Genomic DNA, 20,105 nt, shown 5'->3' on the forward strand with positions numbered 1-20,105 from the left:
ACAATCTGTGTTTAATTTCTAATTTATTTTAAAAATATTTAATTATTTAAGTCTAAATGCTGTTTCAGACATGTCTTCACACAGTACAGTTTACCTGACCAGACTCCACTCTTCTCTCCTCTTTTATGGGGGATGCCTGTTTGAAAATAGTCTTACGGCTTTGCTGCTCCACAGCTGAAGATTGGTAGGGATCACAATGGAGATGGTATTTTTCTAATGTTGGGGCTTGAAACATCCATCTGTGACTTCTCACCCCAGAAAATGTATTTCAAGTAGTAGAACTAGAGATATTTCAACACTGGGGAGATATTCTCTCATCTAATGGATTCTGCACAGCACCAATGAAGCCTGAAGCCTGAAGACAACAATCCAAAAAAAAGGCAATTAGCTGAACATAATACATTTTGAAACTCTGTTGGGGTCCCCCTTTGGACAGCTCACCTGCCAATCAAACAATCTGCTTTTAAATCTGCAAATTTAAGCGTTAACCGGTGACATCCCCCCACTGCATCTTTTCCATAAATGAAACAAAATAGTATACACTGAAAAGTTCCTTATAACCAGAGTGTAAATTCAAGTCTAGTTACAAGTTAAAAAGTCCAATTTTGTTGTAAAATCTAAAAATTTTTCGCAATAGTCCATGAAAAATCGCCCATTTTTGCAACCTGCCTATAATGTTCTGTATAAAAAACTATAATTTTTGGTATACTGTTCATTTTCCATCCATGCATATGAATCAGGCATTGATTTCTAGGGGTGTAACGATTCTTCTTAACAATGATTTATATCCTAGTTAGTGGTTGCCGATGCGATTCATAGTCAATATTGGTTCATTTTGAACGATCTGATTCACTCACATCTATCCAGGACGTCTTCGGCCAAAAATTCAACCAGTATGTCTCAGAGATAAACACCTGTGTTGAACAGGGCAGGTTTTTCAGACTCCTTGGATTCCTTGCAAGATAATCAAGTGTAAATTAAATATGTGTACAAACAAACAAGTAAACAAGAACTAATATCAAACCCATTTATCCCACTGTTGTTTTTCCACATCAAAATAATACAAAAAGAATATTATTAGAGTATTCTAGCACACTGTACAGTCACACATCTTTACTAAAGTCAAAGTGTGTCCACACATAGGACTGCAATGATGGCTTGAGCATTTTTTGCTGCCATCACGTGTGTGTTGTTTGCTGTGATGCACTTGGTCGTTTACACGATATAGTAAAATAAACCCAATGTTCCTCAATCCAACTGGTATTTTTAATATAGATTGCATTTTGGAACGGTTATAGGTCAATTTGATTAACAACTAGCCTAAGATAGATCAATCTGGTTGGGTTGTGAGGAATGTAAATTGAATAATTGATTAAGCTGATTATTTATAAAACCACTAAAGGGAGAAATCAAGATCTCTTTGCATCTCTCTTTAGCTTTGACAGGAGCACTATGTCCTTTGTTAGGACTGAGTTGTTCTCAAATGACCTCAGTTATGTTATTCCAGGAGAAACCGACCCCTAAATTCAGCTTATAACCAACAGAGACAGACAGACAGACAGACAGACAGAAGGAAGGGGGGACAGGTGGACGCAAACATCAAAAGTGGCATAAGCCTCTGTGTGTGTGCCAATGCTTTTCATCTGCTTCTGCTGAAACTTCTTGTGCCATTCTCACTCAGGCGCTGCTGTTTTTTTTTCTTAAAGATTTGATCACTCTTCTGATTTCCTGTCGAATCTCACTTGCCACTTTTTCGTGCATTACAGACTCACCCCCTCCATATCCGGACCATTATCTACCACGCGCAACACAGCGCACACACTTTTTCTGTCTAGTATATCAGAGGAGATGCCAACTCATGTGGAATCCTTTGATCTGTGCTAGTTCAAAAAGCTACTTTACAGATAGCCAGGATGCTTTAGATAGTGATTGTAATTCAACACCCCTACTGACATTGTTTGTGTGTGTCTGTGTGGGGGGGGGCATTATGTCATGAAGCTAGAAGGGACTGCCAGGCTTTCATGCATGGCACGCACATCCTGCTTAGGCTGGACTGCTTGACTGTAGAAGTAAAAACACACATATATTAAGAAAACACCTCATAAACAGAACAACATAGTGTCCCTGACCCTCATCATGACCAGAATGCAACGCCAGAGTGAACTTAAGAGAAGAAGAAAAACAAGTTTATTTGTTTTATATTCACTAAATATCAGATTCAGAAGTTGATGGAAAATGTAACAAGATTAAATATTAGCAGAAAAATGGGTTTCCAAGCAGAAAAAGGAAAAGTAGCATGAGGAAACCATGTCATGTGCGACATTAGTGATAAAAATTGTGAAAACGATATGAATTGCAACTCATTAACATATAGCAAAACAAAAAACCTCTAAAACATTATTTGCATTTCAGTTTTATTTAACTGAAGGTCAACATACTTTAAATAATACTCCAAATGACCCATGTCTACATAGGAGGCGGGCATAAAAGGGCTTCATTTGATTGGTCAACGAGGTGAAGGGGTCCATCCGATGGATCAAATGCGTAAAGGGCTTTATTTGATTTGTAAAATGCTTGGAGCTGCCATAAGATTGTTTTAAGTTGTGTAAACATTACCGGTAGCTGTGTTGAATGTTCTACTAATGTTTTCTTTGGATTATTTGACGTGGAAAAACAACAGCGGCCTAAAGGCGTCCTGGATCCATTTGACGAAGAATCGTATCGTCAACCAAAAATGATTATATGAATCAAATCTTTATTTAAATGTATCATTGAGTAGCCATTTAGGGTAACAATTTAGGCCGCATATCGCACAGGACAATACATTTTCAATTTACTATGCAGGCCTAAGTAAAACCAATTGTTTTATTCTTGTTTGTAAAAATGTTGTGTTTTTTTCTGACATGTCCCTACGTGTGCGTGTTATGTGTGTAGGAGTTCATGGCTTATTTTAGTTCCTGTGAGGTCAGATTGCGGTGGGCTTTACAGATTCTTACATAAGCTCATACTAGATGTCTAAGTTGGGGGGGGGGGGGGGGGGGTGGTTATCACCTGTAAGTGGGTTAGTGACATTCAGTGTGAGTGTGCTTTAATCTGCTCGCAGCCGCATTTAATGCGTGGAGACAATGACATGAAAGAACGGAGAGCTTTAGCACGAGGTCAGAGAGTGAACACGTTTGCGTCGGTCAAAAAAGAACACGGCTGGAAGCTGCCATCGATACACATCTGCTCTTTCAGTGCGCAGTACTCTGCACATATTTGAGGGTAGTCACTGCAGGGCTGGAGAACAGCTGATCATATCTGACCTCATCTCGCTGTGTGTGTCTGTTTGTGTCACAACTATGGACAAGAGTTTCAAAAGCAAGATCAAACACTGCGAACATGTCCAGATACGTCCTATAAGGTCACATTTGCATTTTGCCTCCCTGTTTTATTTAATGAATGTATATAAATATACATATTATTGCATTTTGTTTTTGCTGAAAGGCTTTTGCATCTCTGTATGACATACTCAATCACCTACACCTATCAAAAGTTATCTACAAATAAAACTGCCATGCTTATCTTAATATTGCATCTCATGCAAGCCTTTTATAAGCACAGACAGTTAAATCTTCCTCGGTCTGCCACATGGTGTCGGTCAGAGGCCACGGTTTCAGTTTACATCCCAACCTTCCCCAGAACATCAAATACATGTAGATAAGAAATGATAAATGGCGGATACTTATGACGCTTTTCTACCTTTCTTGAAGGCCCAAAGCACGTTATACAGTAGTTACAGTCCGATTGACCCACACATTCACACACTGATGGAGGCTTCACTGCACTTACACTGGCTCACTGTTTGCCCAGGTACACAGTACTGGACACTTGGGTCACAGAAGAAAAAAAGAAAGGAAACGTTAACTTTGATATTTTCCGTTTTGTTTATTTTCTGATTCTGAAGGAAGTTTTATTTTGGAAAACTACCGTATTCAGTGTTCACCATATCAATATGTCATGACAGGTCACGTGACTTTAAGCAGCTGCTCGGACCGCGGAGTTAGTAGCCCAAAGCCAAAAAGCTAGTAAAAACCCGACAATAAAATCTATTTGGAAAGTTTTTGTGGGGACAGACGAATCAGTGAGGAAGCTAAAAAGAGCCTTTACTTCTAAGAAAAAAAAAGCTGCTATTTACAGACCAGGAGTCTTCCTCCAAATGCAGATTTATTGAGACAGTTGTTCTCACGTACCAGAAGCTGCTTTGCAGCAACTGACTTCAGAATGTTTCACACCTACAGATAATGATGTTTTATTATTATATTTAGACGGTTATTTTATTTATCCATCATTAAAAGTCGGACGCAGAGGAAGTTGGTGTCCGGTTGTTAGCATCCACTTTGACCTTAAAGGGAAAATCCTCATCACAAAATCTAAGTTTAAAACAGCCGCAAACATTTTACAGAGTATGATGATTTAACAAATTAAAGTTGCTGGGAAGTTGTTTCTGATTTCTGTGAACTTGTAAAAGGCACATTTCTGATTTTTCCATGAGCAAGAGAGAATGAGACAGGCATCTGTTACGAAACTTGAGCACAGAAAATGTTTCTTTGTGTTGAAAAAAGACTCAGGATTTATGTAAAAACAAAATGTGAAAAAAAATGTTTGCCCTGAAAGAATTTTTTTTCAATTTAGAAGCGACTTCAACAAATTAGCAATTTTCCTTCACCGACTCTTCATCTGCAAAAAAAAAAAATCTCCTTTTTTCTGATTTTTTACAACGAAATTTCTTGTAGTAGTATTTTAATGTGAAAAATAATCTTTTCAGATACCGTAAGCTTAAAATATAATTGATTTTAACATACAATGTGATTTTTGAACCTTAAGGTGAGTTCTTGGGTGACGTGGCTGGTCCTGACGGCCGGTACCATGGAGGAGAAGAGGGAAGTTTTTTCATACCTGGTCCATGTGGCCAAATGCTGTTGGAACATGGGAAACTACAACGGCGTCATGGAATTCCTGGCTGGACTCAGGTTTTTAAATGACAAACTCAATTCTGAGAAGGCCTCGTGCCATAGTTAAAAATAAAGAAATAATTTAAAAATACATTTTTTCTTGACTGCAGATCCCGTAAGGTTCTGAAAATGTGGCAGTTCATGGACCAGTCAGACATCGAAACCATAAGAAGTTTAAAGGACGCCATGGCTCAGCACGAGACATCTTCTGAGTACAAGAAGGTTATGACCAGAGCGCTCAACATCCCGGGATGCAAGGTGATTAGGAAGAATTTGGTCGATAAATAACATGAGAATGACCTGACGGACTTTTGTCATTTTCTGCTCCACCCAGGTGGTGCCTTTTTGTGGCGTCTTTCTCAAAGAGCTGAGCGATGCTTTGGATGGCACAGCGAGCATTATCAGCCTCAAACAATCTCCAGATAACACAGACGACTCAGTGGAGGTATGGTAAACAAAAAATGGCCCCAAAGAAAGTCTTCTGCAACTTTCCAAAACTCGTATGTTTTGTCGCTGCTTCCAGTTTATGTCAGACTACAGCGGTCAGCACCATTTCATGACCCGGTCGGGTCCAGACGGGCTGCATGTGCCGGAGAAAGAGGCAACTGTTAGCAATATCCTGCAGATCATCAGGTTGGAAAATGTCTCAAAAAGTACCCATTGAAGTTGTTTCCGGCCCTGTAACCTTATCTCGTACTTCTAACTTCAGGTCTTGCAATCGCAGTTTGGAGGCAGATGATCCTGACGACACATCCAGCAGCCCTTCCTCTGGCACAACCCTCGCGTTCAGAAGCAACTCCTTGAAGGACCGCTATCGCAATCAGTCAGTTCTCGCGCTCTCGTGCACTTTTGATTTTTTTTTTGCAGTCTGTTAAAAAAGCATCTTGAAGAGGGATTTGTTAAAACAGTGAATGGTCACACTCCATAGATTGCATTGTTTAGCGACGTGACCCTTTCTACTCAAAGTCTGTTCCCAAAAATGAATTCCCATTCATTCACAGACAATGAGTCATGGGTAAAATAAAATGTCGCATACAGATTTATATCAGAGCCTTGAATACTGCCATGCTGGGAGTGATTGGCATGGCTTTTCACCTCTGGCTGAAAACACAGCTCATGCTCCGCATAGTTGGCCTGGAGGAAAAGTTATTTGTACGCGAGGAGACCGCAACATTTGCTTTGTTTAGAGGAGGTTGATTCTCAGCCCCTCCAGGTGTTCAAAACCCTGTGGGTACAAAAAAAAAAAAGGATTGTGGAAGAAAAGTTCAAATTTGCTTCTTCCACAGAAGTGTTCGTCTCAAAAAGAGCAAAAGTTGAAGCAGCTGCTAGTTTGAAGCTTTGGGTTGTAAATTCCGACGGTTCCAGTGAAGACGTCCCTAATCGCCTAGAAGAATTTGATATTTCACTCCCTGTCACTCTGGATTCGCGTTTGCTCGCTTTCAGTGCGCCGTCGTTCCCCGTCAGAGGAGCTATTCCACAAGTGGAAACATTCAAGACAGCCACTTATCTTCCCAAGTTGTGGATGGGCCAGCAAGTTTTGAAATTCCAGTCCGAGGTCAGAAGTAATGCTGAAAGCCATTGGCCACATTCGCAACTGCCGAACGCCGTAGACGGCACAGAAACAGAGGATGACTTGTTTGGAAAAGCAGTTCAGGGAGAGTTCAGAAATGATGTAGTGCGACCACAGAAACGAGGCATCTTTCAGTCAGTGAGTCAAACATTACCTTTCTCTTTCTATTCCAGAAGTGTAAAGGCAATTAGTGTGCGGCCGACATGTCTAACAGCTCGGCCGAAATGATACAAAGTAGGAACATCTTGAAGACCCACTCCGATGAAAATTGGGTCTTTGGTGTGTTTAACATCTTCTTTTAGCATTTTTCTGATGAAGGAGGACATCTACAGAAAACTAAGCTCCCTGCCACATGTTTTCAGTAATGGAGAGGGAAAGGGGGGCGGGGTTGCTCGGCACCAATGGTCCCGGAGAATCTGTCCTAAAAAATGTCATCAACATGATTAAAAGACCACTGGGAACGTCTTGAAAATAGATCAAAAGATGATGGGATGGGGTCTTTAGGAATAACGAAGGTGGTTCTTCAACCATCTATTGATTGTCTCCCTGTTTATTTTCAAAGCAGACTTTAAAATTTTAGATTTGTGTTGAATTTGACCCTTTCAGTTTCAGAACTAGTGGTTTTGTGTTTTGTTTTTTTTCTTGCCTGTCTGTTGAGTAAAAAGTTTATGTTATAATGTATGAAATAGAAACAAATACTGAAGTGCTCTTTAGTGCTTGGGTAGATAAGATATAACCTTTTTTTTTTAATGCAATATGTATTATTAGTTCACACTTCACATTCTTGATTTTTCGGATTTAGTGGGAGAATATTGACTTGAATCCTTTTAAATTCCCTTTTCACTTTGTAAACACAAGGTATTGGTTTGTAGAGAAACACACTTTCAGGCTGTTATTGAGATGAAGTGCTGTTCACATAAAACTCTGTTGCCGGGGAAAAAAAAAAAAAAGATAAGGGGTTTGTTTCCTGTGAGGACAGGAAGGAAGGAGCTCTGGTATTTTTCAGCGCTCTGCTGGCAGGTAGTTCATAACACAAGCTGGAATTTAGACAGCGCAGAGAAATGGATTTAATCCTAGTGAAGACCTGTGTTGTTGTTTCTTTTGTTTCATGTTTGAGTTTACTTCATTTGAATCTCTGGTGTTTACCCGCAATGCCTGTGACTATCGCCCCTCTGAAAGCAGTGCTTCATTTCCCACATGTGGTGACTTCTCATCCTTTCCTCTCATGGTTTCTTGTTTTTGATTTCCCTCCCCTGGTTTAGGATGGCTCCAGACACAAGCTGTGTTCTGTAAGTGGTTGAACTGCAGGAGTTTGACTGTGTTAAGCTGCAGTTTGAAAAGACGTGATGAATAATTATGCATGTTGGATTGATGCTTGTTTAACCACCTCCTAGCAGGTGGAGCATGTTTTTGTTTGACTTAAAGGGTGCAGATGGTGTAATGAAGAGAATTTGTTATCCACGTTTCCAAATCCAGATCTTTGACTTTTTTCTTCATATATCTTGAACACAACAGATTCACAGTTGGGGACCTGTCGGACTCGGATGGCGACTTGTCAGTGGAACCAGTCATAAAGGAGGTGGAGTTTCAGGGGACTGAGGAGACCCACAAGGCGTTCAGCCATGGCACAGAGCTCATTCCATGGTAGAGAAAATGCCTAAAAAAATAAATAATAATCTGTGCCGACACATCACCAACTCACTAATTGTGTTTTTTTTCTAGGTATGTGTTGTCACTACAACCTGACGTTCACCAGTTCCTGCTGCAGGGAGCCACAGTCATTCATTATGACCAGGACAGCCACCTCACAGCCCGCTGTCTGCTGCGCCTGCAACCTGATAACACAACGCTCACCTGGGGTACATTTCACCTCCATGGATTGGAGTTGTTTACTTGTTGTCTATCTTATCAAGTATTTCTCATTTTATTGCATAAAACTGTTGGTCTATGTTCACAAAAAATGTAATTCGCTCGCCAGGGGCGTCCAGTTTCAGTGTTACCCCTTTGTAGTCTCTGGGTGAGTTTGTTAACCACATCCACTGTTCACAACTACGTAGGAAAGACACCAACCCCCCCCATTAGTATAGTTTTCCAAATTTAACGTGAAGGTTTCAAAAAGCTGCACGGTGGCGCAGTGGTTAGCACTCTTGCCTCACAGTAAGAAGGTCAAGTCCCGGCTGAGGAGACCTGAACCAGAACACCGATGGGGGACCTTTCTGCGTGGAGTTAGCGTGTTCTCCCCGTGCATGCTTTGGTTTTCTCCGGGGACTCCGCCTTCCTCCCACCTTCCAAAAACATGCTTGATAGGTGAAGTGGTTGCTCTAAATTGTCCATAGGTGTGAATGTGAGTGTGTGATTGTGGCCCTGCGTCAGACAGAAGACCTGTCCAGGACGTCCCCAGCCTTCGCCCACGAGTGGCCGGTGTAGGCTCCGGCAGCCCCGTGACCCCGAAAGGGGCACAATGGGTTAAGAAGATGAATGAATGACTGTTTTCAAAAAGGTTTTTAGCTTTAAAATTTCTGGTTTAAAACAAACATATTAAGAGTTGCGACAAATAATTTTAATACCGCATTGGAATAAATCCTTGGAACATTTTATATAATCCAGTGTGGGTCCTTAAGCAAGACCCTACATGCTACTGCCTAACTACACAGCCACAAGGAGTCCCAAGTCCGGCTCTACCTGTGCCGGTCCCCAGCCTGGAAAAAATACCGTGTTTTTTAGCAGGAAGGGCATAAAAATCTCTGCCCATCCACCGGTGTGAATGAGTGAAAGTTAAAGGTGATCCCATCCTGTTGTGCTGCTTTTTGACTTTTTAATGACCAAATTTCCCTATGAGGAAGCTAAGTTTAGGCATTTTTTTGAAAACAATATAATGAAAGCTGAGATCAGGTAAGGTGAACCACATTATAGCAAAACTCTGTAAACCCAAACTACTCTTGACACAATCTATGCTAATCCACAATGAAGAAATGAGGCTGTGAAGAACTTGGATGGCTTCTCTTCCTTCACGCATCCAGAGCGTCAGGTCTATGAACACTTTAAGACAAGCGTCTAGCATCGAATTTGACGCATGTTTCAGTGTAGACGCAGCACTATAGGAAAAGTTTTTCCCAAATCTAGTTCTTTTTATTGTTTAGACTGCGAATAAATCGATTGATTTAATATAAACTTGATTCTGACTGATAGGTGAGACAATATTTGCTAAGGTGTTAAAGCAGAATAGGATGGTTGCTATGGAGATAAAACCACTATGCCTCACAATAACGTCTGTCAAACAATCCTAAAACAATGAAATCAAAAATGTAATTTCCTGTCAGTCTGGGATCAGGGCGTTTACAGTTTCAGCTTGTGAGTGTTTGCATGCGTCCTGTAATTTGCTTTTGTTCTCAAACATCATAAATGTGTCAATGTGTTGCAGGGAAGCCTCAAAGCGGAGGCGCTTCTCCGACAGAGCAGCCGCTGGGGTTAGGGCAGACTGTGATGGCTGGGTTAGCAGAAGGCCTTTTGGACCTCGGGGTTGTAAAGGTTTGCTGAAAAGACGTTTTTTAAATCCATGTTGCTGTTATTTTGACAACTTCAGTAAACTGGTTTTGACATGGCGTTTCTGTGAACGCACAGGCGGTCTTTTTGGGTCATCAGGGAGTCGATGTCCAGGCTGTGTGTTTGCAAAACAAGCTGAGCCAAATGACAGTGGAGGAGAACGGTCTTTCCCTTCTCTATGGTCTCAGTACTACTGACAATAGGTAGGCCCTGTTGTTTGACCCCTCCCTGGTGAATATTAACACTGGTACAAGTGATTGAAGACAGCACCTGTGAACTTTTCTCACAATCCCATCAGACTTCTGCACTTTGTGGCCCCCAACCACACAGCGCGGATGCTCCATAGAGGCCTATCAGAGTTGGTAAATGCAAGCAGGAAGATGAAAAGGTTTCCCGACCAAAGATTACAGTGGCTGAGGAGGCAGTATGTCAGTTTGTATCAGGTAATCTCCTCTGAAAAGCTAGACATGTGCTAGACTCACAAAACCAGCAGTGAAATCAATAATATCTATGATTTATGATGAAAAGCAATTGTTTACTGTGTAATAAGCCTCAAACTACAAATATATTAATGTAAATGTGTAAATATTGAATTTATTATTGACCAAAAGGTTTGAAATTCATCCAAACTCTATTTTACAACTGTCAACATTTTTTAGTACTTTTTGTTCAATTTTTGTTTTCAAAACAAAAGTTAAAATAAAATTAATGATCTATTTTCCAATATATTATTTAAAACAAGTGTGGGATAACTGCTTTTAGATTTCTTAAACCAAAAAGTACAAAGGTTTCTTCAGTGTCTTTCAACTGAAAATAACTTTAAAGCTTTTTTTTCTTTTTATTTATGTTGTTTTGAAAAAAAAAAGAAATCATGATAATTTGACTTTTCATGAGGAAAATATTTGATGATTTTTGTTTTTGTAAATAAAGAGTGGTTTGACCTGCTGATATGGTAGAAAAAGGATGTAACTGAAAGCAGCCTCTGCCTGTGCAGGAGGATGGCAGGTATGAAGGGCCGACGTTGGCCCAGGCCATTGAGCTCTTTGGCGGCCGGCGGTGGAACATGGGTACAGCCGGTGTGGAGAAACCCGGCGGGCAGAAAAACAGCCCGCTGAGCATCAACGACAAGTCCAAGAAAAAGAAGAAGGTTCTCGCAAGGGTCAGTAAATGACTGGGACGGCTATTTTACAAAGATACACAAAAAAGAATAGTTCAATTACAATTTTGTGTTTTTTTTTTGGATTGTTTAATGAAACGACGCGACCCAACATAACCTTTTACCCACGATTTCCTGTATTTGCTTGGCACCAAAAATTGTTTGCATATTTTAGACAAAATCAGATGCAGTTGGTGTAACTTTTGTATTGCAAATGTTTTCACTTACCAAAGCAGAGGGGAAAAAAAAACCCAAAAAAAGAATCAGCCATTAAAGGCAAAATAGGCAAAAGTAAATTTTGGGATTTCCCGGTAGCAAAGGTTTTTTGTTAACCACACCCACATTCCTAAATCAAATCAAATCAAATCAACCTTTATTTATATAGCACTTTTTCAACAACATATGTCACTCAAAGTGCTGTGCATAAAAAACAATAAAATTTAAAAACAAGATGACAAGACAAACCGTGCGACAACCCCCCCCCCCCCCCCCCGCAAAAACACACACACACACACACACACATCAATAAATAAATAAATAAATGAATAAATAAATAAAAAAGTGATAAAATGATAGAATGTAGAGACCAGGCTTTGTCCTGACGTGGGGAAACGATATTTTGGGGACATGTCCACACCAGCGACCCCCCAACCCAAGTTCACGGAGAACATTACCACAGAACCCCCCAGATCCGATCAAAAGAGTCAGACCCAGGAGATCCCACTGCAGCTACCCCGCTCACTGAGAAGGGTCAGTCACTGATGTGGAGGATCCCTCAGAGGAAAACACTGGAGTGTAATAAAATGTAAAAGGAATAAAATTAAAATATGTATAAAACATGGACAAAAACCAAATAATTACATAAACCTTAATAGGCATATGAAATAGTAAGAGCGACTTAAAAATTAATAGAATAAATAAATAAATAAATGTATTTACATACACATATAAAACTAGTTAAAAGAAAAATAAATAAATAAATAATTAAAATATTTTAAAAATAATAATAAATAAATAAATAAATAAATAATAATAATAATAAAAAATTAAAAATCCTAAAATTCAACTAAAAGCTAAATTAAAAAGGTAGGTCTTAAGCCTTCCTTTAAAAACATGAACAGTCTCTGCGGCCCTGAGGCTCTCTGGGAGGCTGTTCCACAGGCGAGGTCCGTAAAAACTGAATGAGGCCTCGCCGTATGTCTTTGTTCTTACTTTTGGAATAACCAAAAGGCCTGTATCAGAGGACCTCAGGGTCCGCGAGGGCTCATACTTTAAAATCATGTCAGATAAATATGAAGGCCCGAGACCATAAAAACATTTGTAAACCAATAAAAGAACTTTAAAATCAATTCTGAATTGCACAGGGAGCCAATGCAGCGATCTTAAAACTGGTGTAATGTGTTCCCGCCCCCTGGTCCTCGTCAGAACGCGTGCTGCTGAATTTTGCAGCAGTTGAAGATTTGCTATTCTTGTTCTGGGAAGACCAGAGAGCAGGGCATTACAATAATCTAATCTGCTGGTAATAAAAGCATGCATTAGCACCTCTGTACTGGCAAGAGAGAGAAACGGGCGGACTCTGGCTATATTTTTTAGATGATAAAATCCTGTTTTTGTGATATTTTTAATTTGTGGGATAAAATTCATCTCAGAGTCAAAAATGACACCCAGGTTTCTCACACACTGAGAAGTTTTGTAATTCTTTAGTTTAGATAAAACTCTCTCTCTCTTGTCTTCAGAACCGATCACTAAAACCTCTGTTTTGTCCTGGTTTAGCTGTAGGAAGTTCTCTGCCATCCATGACTCAATGTCTAAAATGCATTTTAAGAGTGTGTTGTCCGACTCTTCATCATCAGGAGACACAGCGATGTAGAGTTGAGTGTCATCAGCATAGCTGTGGAAACAAACGCCATGCCTCCTGATGACGTCCCCCAGTGGCAACATATATAGATTAAAAAGTAGTGGGCCTAAAATTGAACCTTGGGGGAACCCACAGTTGATGTCGAAGACCCTTGAGGAGCAAGTATCCATACTTACGTAAAAACTTCGATCTGTGAGATAGGAATAAAACCACTTTAGTACGGTACCAGATATGCCCAAACCTCTCAGTCTTTCGAGTAAAATGCTGTGATCTACAGTGTCGAAAGCAGCACTGAGATCCAGTAGTACCAGAACTGAGAGTTTCTGTTAATCCAGGTTACATCTAATATCATTTACTATTTTAACAAGGGCCGTCTTTGTGCTGTGGTTTGTCCTAAAACCAGATTGATATTTTTCAAATATGTTATTTCTATTTAAAAACTCATTAAATTGGATTAAAACAGTTTTTTCAATCATTTTACTTAAAAATGGCAAGTTGGATACTGGACGATAATTGTTATAGTTGTTTGGATCTAAATTACTCTTCTTCAGAAGAGGCCTCACCACTGCCGTTTTAAAGGCAGCAGGGAAGACACCTGTCTGAAGAGAGTAATTTACTATATTTAAAAGCTCAGACTTAAAGAAGTCATAAAATGTTTTCAACAACGATGTGGGGATTGGGTCTAAAAGGCAGGTGGTTGGCTTTAACTGGGAGAAAACCTGACCAAGTCCCACAGCATCAACCAGGACACAACTTTCCAGTGTTTCCTCTGATAAATACAATGCTATAGATTCATTAAAAGCAACACCTTTTTGAATTAAAAGAGTAGATCTAATAGCATTGATTTTACTCCTGATATGGTCATATCGTATGTTATATTGTTTTGTTCTGTATGTTCATAATATTCACTTTTAGATTGAAATCCTTAGGAGGAGTTTAAATTTATAGCTGCTACTGAAGGTGTTTTATTTTTATTTCAATTTAAGATCGCAGCCTTTTTCCAAGGCCAAAGGTCAACGACATTTCCGTTGTGGTTGTAGACTTCTGTGAAGAACGCTGGAACAAGTTTTCTTTTTCCATATTGGGCAATAATGCGAAAATCACCAAATTTCACACAGGTTCTGTGGCCATCCCATAATAACTTTAAAACATCCTTTGATCATCCCTAAAACGATGATGTCATCGTTTTTTGGGGGTTGTTTGTTCACTATAGAAAAAAATTGGTTTTCACCGGGAACTTGCTCCGTGCATATTTTGGTACATTTTTGAGTGTGGCAGGGACAAAAGAACTACAAAAACAAAATGATCCTTCAGTCCAGGACTGCTGCAGGACATAAATATACCAAAACAATTTCAAAAAGTGGCAGAGGCAGAGTGAGTAGAGTCTTTGTAGGGTTACTGGACCCCACAGTCAGACAGATAAAGGTGCTCCTGTGAAAGTCTGCATGGCACTTTGTCTGTGTTTGCTCATTCATTGATGCACAGGGGGACAGTGGGGATGCCACCGATGATGAGATGGTTTCCAGGAAGACGCGAAGCTGTAAAGAGGCCCTCAATCGGAACGGCCCAGAGTCTGAAAGCGTCGACCATGAAGATCCAGGTAACGGTTTGAATATCACCCCCACTTTGTAACGAATCAAAAAGCTCCAAAAATCCAAATTATGGGAAGGAAATGGTCACTAACTATCTTGTGCACAGCTGATTTCATTCGCCTTTTTCCTGACTACACAGATGACAGCTTTCCTGGAACATTGTCCCTCTCATCCAGTAAGAGCCCTGGCTTGCTAGCCTCCTCTTCCTCTTCATCCTCATCCTCCAGCATGACAGGATCCAACCACTGCCGCCCACAATCCTCCCCAGTTCTTTCAGGAACGTCCAAGTCACAGCCCGGGTATGCAGTCAAAGGAATAATCGACCTTAAAAACTGCGGCGGAGCTAATTTGCGACCGAGGTTCTTCTGTCTTTGTGTTGCAGCGCTTGGAGCAGCAGATCGTGGCACGGCCGAGGTAAAGGCTGCTTCAAAAGCTTCCAGAACCTCATGATCTCTGACAGCACCATGAGCTTCATTGAATTTGTGGAACTCTTCAAGTCATTCAGGTGAATTTAAACAGATCTGGCGTCATATTTCATTTGCCGTTTTGAATCAACCTGACTGCAGTTCAGTTCCATTGTTCTAGATTAAACTTGAAGGTAAAATTAGTCTCTTTTCTATCTTGCATCAGAAAAAAAGCCCCTTTTCCTTTGATATTGTTCATCTTTTGCTCTGTGCTTTTGATGTCGGACTCCCTCCTGTTCTAAAACTGTGATAAGAAGCGCTTCATCACACTTTGAGAGGTTTCAAAGGGATCTTATCTCTCGAAGATTCAACGTGTACGTTTTTCTCTCCTGTCAAATCAAAGTCGTCCTAAATTTCTTGCGTTGTGATGCATCCTTTTCATCTGTTTCCCAGTCTTTTCTGTTATGGCAAAACAGTTTTTTTCTCTAATTTTTAAAAGTGAAATAAAAAAAAAAACCACACACATTATACATGGTTAAAAAAAAACAGAATTAGCCATGAAACCGATGAAAAATATAGTTTTCATCTGTAGCCCCATGCCCATGATGTAAAAAGGGTAAAACAGTACAAAATATTACAAAATACAAATGTTTACTATGAAATTTAGAAAAAATATGACATTACAACATTTATTCACAACATCAAAACAGGCTCATATTTGAGTGTTGTATGTGTTGATAGTTGTTTTGTAAAGGCCTTGCATATTGTAAGACCTCCAGGGTCAAAACTGCTGGTTTTTGAGAAGTCCTGCCTCATTATCTGCTGTGTTTTGCCAATAAGACGCTCTAATGGCAGGTTAAGGCCGTGTCACACAGCCACTACGTATATTTTGCACATATTGCACGGATAAAAATTGGTCATACGTGTATATACGTGGAAAAATTCAGAAATGTTGTGGTCTTCTCACAGATGTATCGCAAATGAACCATGTTAAAACCACGGAAGAAGTACAAAAATCAGCATAGGATACGATCTTTTTCACTTTTATATGCAATTCATTAGCAATATGTGCATGAATTGTGTCATTTGAACGTGATATGTGCGCCGTATATACAATATAAATGTTATACATTGGTGGTACATGCGTAAAAAAGTCTGTTAGACATACGTGGAACGGTTGTGGGTAGCCACAAACTTGTGTATGGATCTTGCAAAAATCATGCACAATTGCGTAAGATCGATGTAATAATCGCAAATAAACTACGTTAAAAACGCATAAACTGCGCAATTCTCAATTACATGACAAACGTAAAGCGATGTCCAACGGCGCTAAGCCACTTTTATCTGCGTCAGAATCTGCTGATTTACGTAGATCATGTTAGCACTTCACTACTTTTTACATTACGTTAAAAGCTTGAAAGAATGTAAAAGAGTTCATGTACCTTAAAGTGCAAAGAAAATGTAATAATAATCTTTTTGTGAGCTCACTGTTTTTCATTTTCCCCCAGTATTCGGAGCAGGAAGGACTTGAAAGAGCTGTTTGACACCTTTGCAGTTCCCTGCAGTCGCTCGTGCTCAGAGTCGCCCCCACTTTACACCAAACTCAGGATAGATGACAATGACACGGGTCTACAGTCAGACCTCGGTAAGCCAGCTACACGCTACACGTCTGAGTTAGGCCAAAGCAGGACATTTTTCTTCTCAACACAGATTTTTCTTTCCTCTTCAGACCTTTTAACTCGAAACGGTTCTGATCTTGGCCTGTTCATCCGCACGCGGCAGCACATGTCTGACAACCAGAAGCAGATCTCAGACGCCATTGCGGCAGCCAGCATCGTAACCAACGGCACAGGGGTGGAGAACGCATCGTTGGGGGTCTTGGGATTGGCGATCCCTCAACTCAACGACTTTCTAGTGAACTGTCAGCGAGAACACCTCAGCTACGACGAGATTCTCAGCATCATACAGGTAGGAGTGGGAGTTAGTTTACCAATAGCAGTCAAAAATGAGGGAAAGCAGTGAATAAATCAATGGTTCCCTGTAAAGAGAATAACATATAAAGTTACTTTCTTATTAAATACAACTTAAAGCATAACTATGGAAAAGTAAACTAGATCAGAAGTATCCATGGGGTTTATCTTTCAGAAATTTGAACCTTCTTCCGTTATGAGGCAGATGGGTTGGATGTCATTTGAAGGTTTTGCAAGGTACAGTAAATAACTAATTTAAATATAAAGTATTTCCATTAAAACACAAAGATTTGTTCAGCATGTTCATGCCTCTCTCTTGTACTAGGTTCCTGATGGACAAAGACAACTCGGCTTCCCGAAATGAGGAATCCCAGATGAATCCAGAGGGGCTGCAGTACCCACTGTCATACTACTACATTGAATCTTCTCATAACACGTATCTGACTGGACATCAACTCAAAGGAGAGTCTTCTGTTGAGCTTTATAGTCACGTAAGCCAAAACGTCCCGATGGTCCTCAGCCATTAACTAGTGTTCAGAGGTGATGCTTATTCCTGTTTGTCTTGGCTCCTCAGGTGCTGCTTCAAGGTTGTAGGAGTGTGGAGCTGGACTGCTGGGACGGAGATGACGGCATGCCAGTAATTTACCACGGACACACACTGACCACGAAGATTCCCTTCAAGGTTAGCAATCATCCCAATACAAAAAAAATCCTTAATATGTTGACCTAGTTTTCTACTCTCATTTGCTCTGTACCCTTTTCTTATTCATCCCAAATATTTAAATAATTAAAAATAAGATTTAAGCTGAAGACCCCTTCATTGTCAACAGTTTGGGAACAATAAAGATTAGTGGTCCCCAACCCCCCAGAGCGCGGACTGGATCCGGCAGCAGAGAGAAAAACATGACCCACATTTTTTCTGTTTCCTTTATACATTTATTCTAAAGGACGTTTTATTTTGGAAAATTACTATAATGAGGTTGCTGCTAATAAAGTTTCCCAAACAGTGGATTTTCATTTTTATTATATTTGGAAAATACATTTTTAGTGACTCCTTTTTGTATTAATCTGCTGCTCCTTAAAAAGTTTTTAGCTTCCACTCTGACAGTTAAGGGAAAATCGAAGTCACATTTTACTGGTTCCTACACGAAATCTGGTGTACGAATAAAGTTGAAACCAACTGCAAATATTTTACGAAAGATACGAAGGGAAACTAAGAAAAACGAAAATCAGACATCTACTTTAACCTCGTACAAGTGTTCCGTGAAAATAATGTTTGACGTTATTCTGGACCATGGGCTGAGAAAAGTTGGGGACGGTTGCTTTATGCTACAGTCGCATATACAGCCGCCAGCAGCCGATGGAAAGGCATCGCCAGAGATTTCAAGTTTGGCTGCTGCCACCAGATTTAAAAAAAAAAAAACGTTGGCGTGCTCATGAATGTAGATGGCGGCAATCGGGTGGCCGTCAGTCAGGAGGGGATGCCAGCTCTGAGTGGACTATTTGGAAATGTCTCTGGACGGCGGGCATCCATATCAAAAGCCGCCAGCTGCCCGGTAGCCCTATATATATATTTGTATAGCCGGTAGGCTATATAAACTTACTATATACTGTCTGAGCAACGGTCTGCGCTGCAACTAAGGCCTCAACCAACAACTGCTTCTTCTTCGCCCTTCCTGTGCATTTTGCTCTTCTAGGGTTATTGCAGCAAGCACAATGTTCTGTCTTCTTCATATTCTTCTCAGTCGCTGTGGTGCTATCAACTCCATGATGACCTTTGTGCAGCATCGCTGCTGTTTCCTCATCTCGACCCAAGGTGGCCGGGATCGTAACATTGATGTCCGGTCATCGCTGGCCACCCAGCTAATGTCAACGTGTAGTACGTGCCTGTACTACAGGGAAGGGTGGCAGTCTGGAATCGACCGATCATCAGACAATTTTGGGGACCCTCCTATCAGTCAATTATCACACTGTTTCCTTCCTGCAACCCTTCCCTGTCACTGGACGACCTCAAAATGTGCCCGGGCAGCCACTGACCGATGTCCCATAAAATTGTCCATTCGCCATTCAATTTTACCATTCTGCAGCCACGGCGCGGTGTGTAAAAGTGCCGCCTGAATTCAAATGCCGTCCGAATTTGCTGAAAAACTGTCGCCACACTGAAGCATTTTGGGATATGTGACCGTAGTCTTAGATAACTGATCTGAATGTTTTTGTTGTTTTCTTTCCCTTTTTGATCCTCCAGGATGTGGTGGAGGCGGTCAATCGCTCTGCTTTCGTCAACTCCGACATGCCGGTCATCTTGTCCATCGAGAACCACTGTTCCCTTCCACAGCAACGAAAGATGGCTGAAATCTTTAAGGTGCCAAATATGTCATCACCTTGTTTTCCACAGCCCCATCTAGAGGTTTGGAGTAGATGTCCTTATTTTTTCATTCGTTCGTTTGAAGCTGAGGCTGCAGGATACCACAGATCTGTGTGTTCTCATGTATGTTTAAGGGCCACACGTGTCTCGGAAAAATGACTGCATCATGGAATATTGTTTTGCTTTCATCTAAAGATGCTTCCCAGTGTTTCTTACTCCCTAAAGACTGTTCGTAGAATCTTGATAAAGAGAAGCCTTTTAGGTTCCCATATCTCCATGCCTTTGGCTGTTGTTTAGAAATGTTTTGAAGTGATGAAAGCGTTTTCATTTTTATGCCCGTCTCCGTTTCAAGTGCCGTTTCTTCCCTTTTGTATGGATCCACCTGATTTGGTGTCTTTGATTTTCCAAATATTCTTTTCATAGAATGTTTTCGGGGAGCGACTTGTGACCCGCTTCCTTTTTGAGAGCGACTTCAGCGATGATCCTCACCTGCCGTCCCCGCTGCAGCTGCGCGGCAAGATCCTGCTCAAGAACAAGAAGCTCAAGGCTCATCAAGCACCAGTGGACATCCTCAAGCAGAAGGTGGGTAAAAGGAGGACTTCATGTGCTTATCTGCATTTGCATTATTCATATTTCTTCGAAGCTATCCTGCA

The 20,105-nt window shown here is 40.6% G+C and overlaps 1 protein-coding gene across 9 annotated transcripts in view; it reads left to right on the forward strand.

The window, feature by feature from the left end:
• plce1 (phospholipase C epsilon 1) overlaps positions 1-20,105 on the forward strand; it is an 87,570-nt gene that overhangs the window by 52,144 nt on the left and 15,321 nt on the right. For 6 of the 9 annotated variants that reach the window (XM_020711878.2, XM_020711881.2, XM_020711880.2 and 3 more), the window contains 22 exons: positions 4,867-5,012; positions 5,105-5,252; positions 5,329-5,439; positions 5,518-5,627; positions 5,704-5,817; positions 7,827-7,853; positions 8,080-8,208; positions 8,287-8,423; positions 9,986-10,092; positions 10,186-10,310; positions 10,406-10,550; positions 11,102-11,266; positions 14,607-14,721; positions 14,853-15,012; positions 15,096-15,218; positions 16,626-16,762; positions 16,847-17,085; positions 17,263-17,324; positions 17,413-17,578; positions 17,662-17,769; positions 19,333-19,449; positions 19,876-20,034. In XM_020711878.2, the coding sequence (XP_020567537.2) occupies positions 4,867-5,012; positions 5,105-5,252; positions 5,329-5,439; positions 5,518-5,627; positions 5,704-5,817; positions 7,827-7,853; positions 8,080-8,208; positions 8,287-8,423; positions 9,986-10,092; positions 10,186-10,310; positions 10,406-10,550; positions 11,102-11,266; positions 14,607-14,721; positions 14,853-15,012; positions 15,096-15,218; positions 16,626-16,762; positions 16,847-17,085; positions 17,263-17,324; positions 17,413-17,578; positions 17,662-17,769; positions 19,333-19,449; positions 19,876-20,034 (2,850 nt within the window). The remainder of the gene's footprint in view (positions 1-4,866; positions 5,013-5,104; positions 5,253-5,328; positions 5,440-5,517; positions 5,628-5,703; positions 5,818-7,826; positions 7,854-8,079; positions 8,209-8,286; positions 8,424-9,985; positions 10,093-10,185; positions 10,311-10,405; positions 10,551-11,101; positions 11,267-14,606; positions 14,722-14,852; positions 15,013-15,095; positions 15,219-16,625; positions 16,763-16,846; positions 17,086-17,262; positions 17,325-17,412; positions 17,579-17,661; positions 17,770-19,332; positions 19,450-19,875; positions 20,035-20,105) is intronic. The other 3 variants (XM_020711882.2, XM_020711884.2, XM_011487982.3) reach the window with 1 other exon arrangement.

The sequence above is a fragment of the Oryzias latipes genome, chromosome 19 (assembly GCF_002234675.1).
Source record: "Oryzias latipes chromosome 19, ASM223467v1".
Taxonomy (NCBI): domain Eukaryota; kingdom Metazoa; phylum Chordata; class Actinopteri; order Beloniformes; family Adrianichthyidae; genus Oryzias; species Oryzias latipes.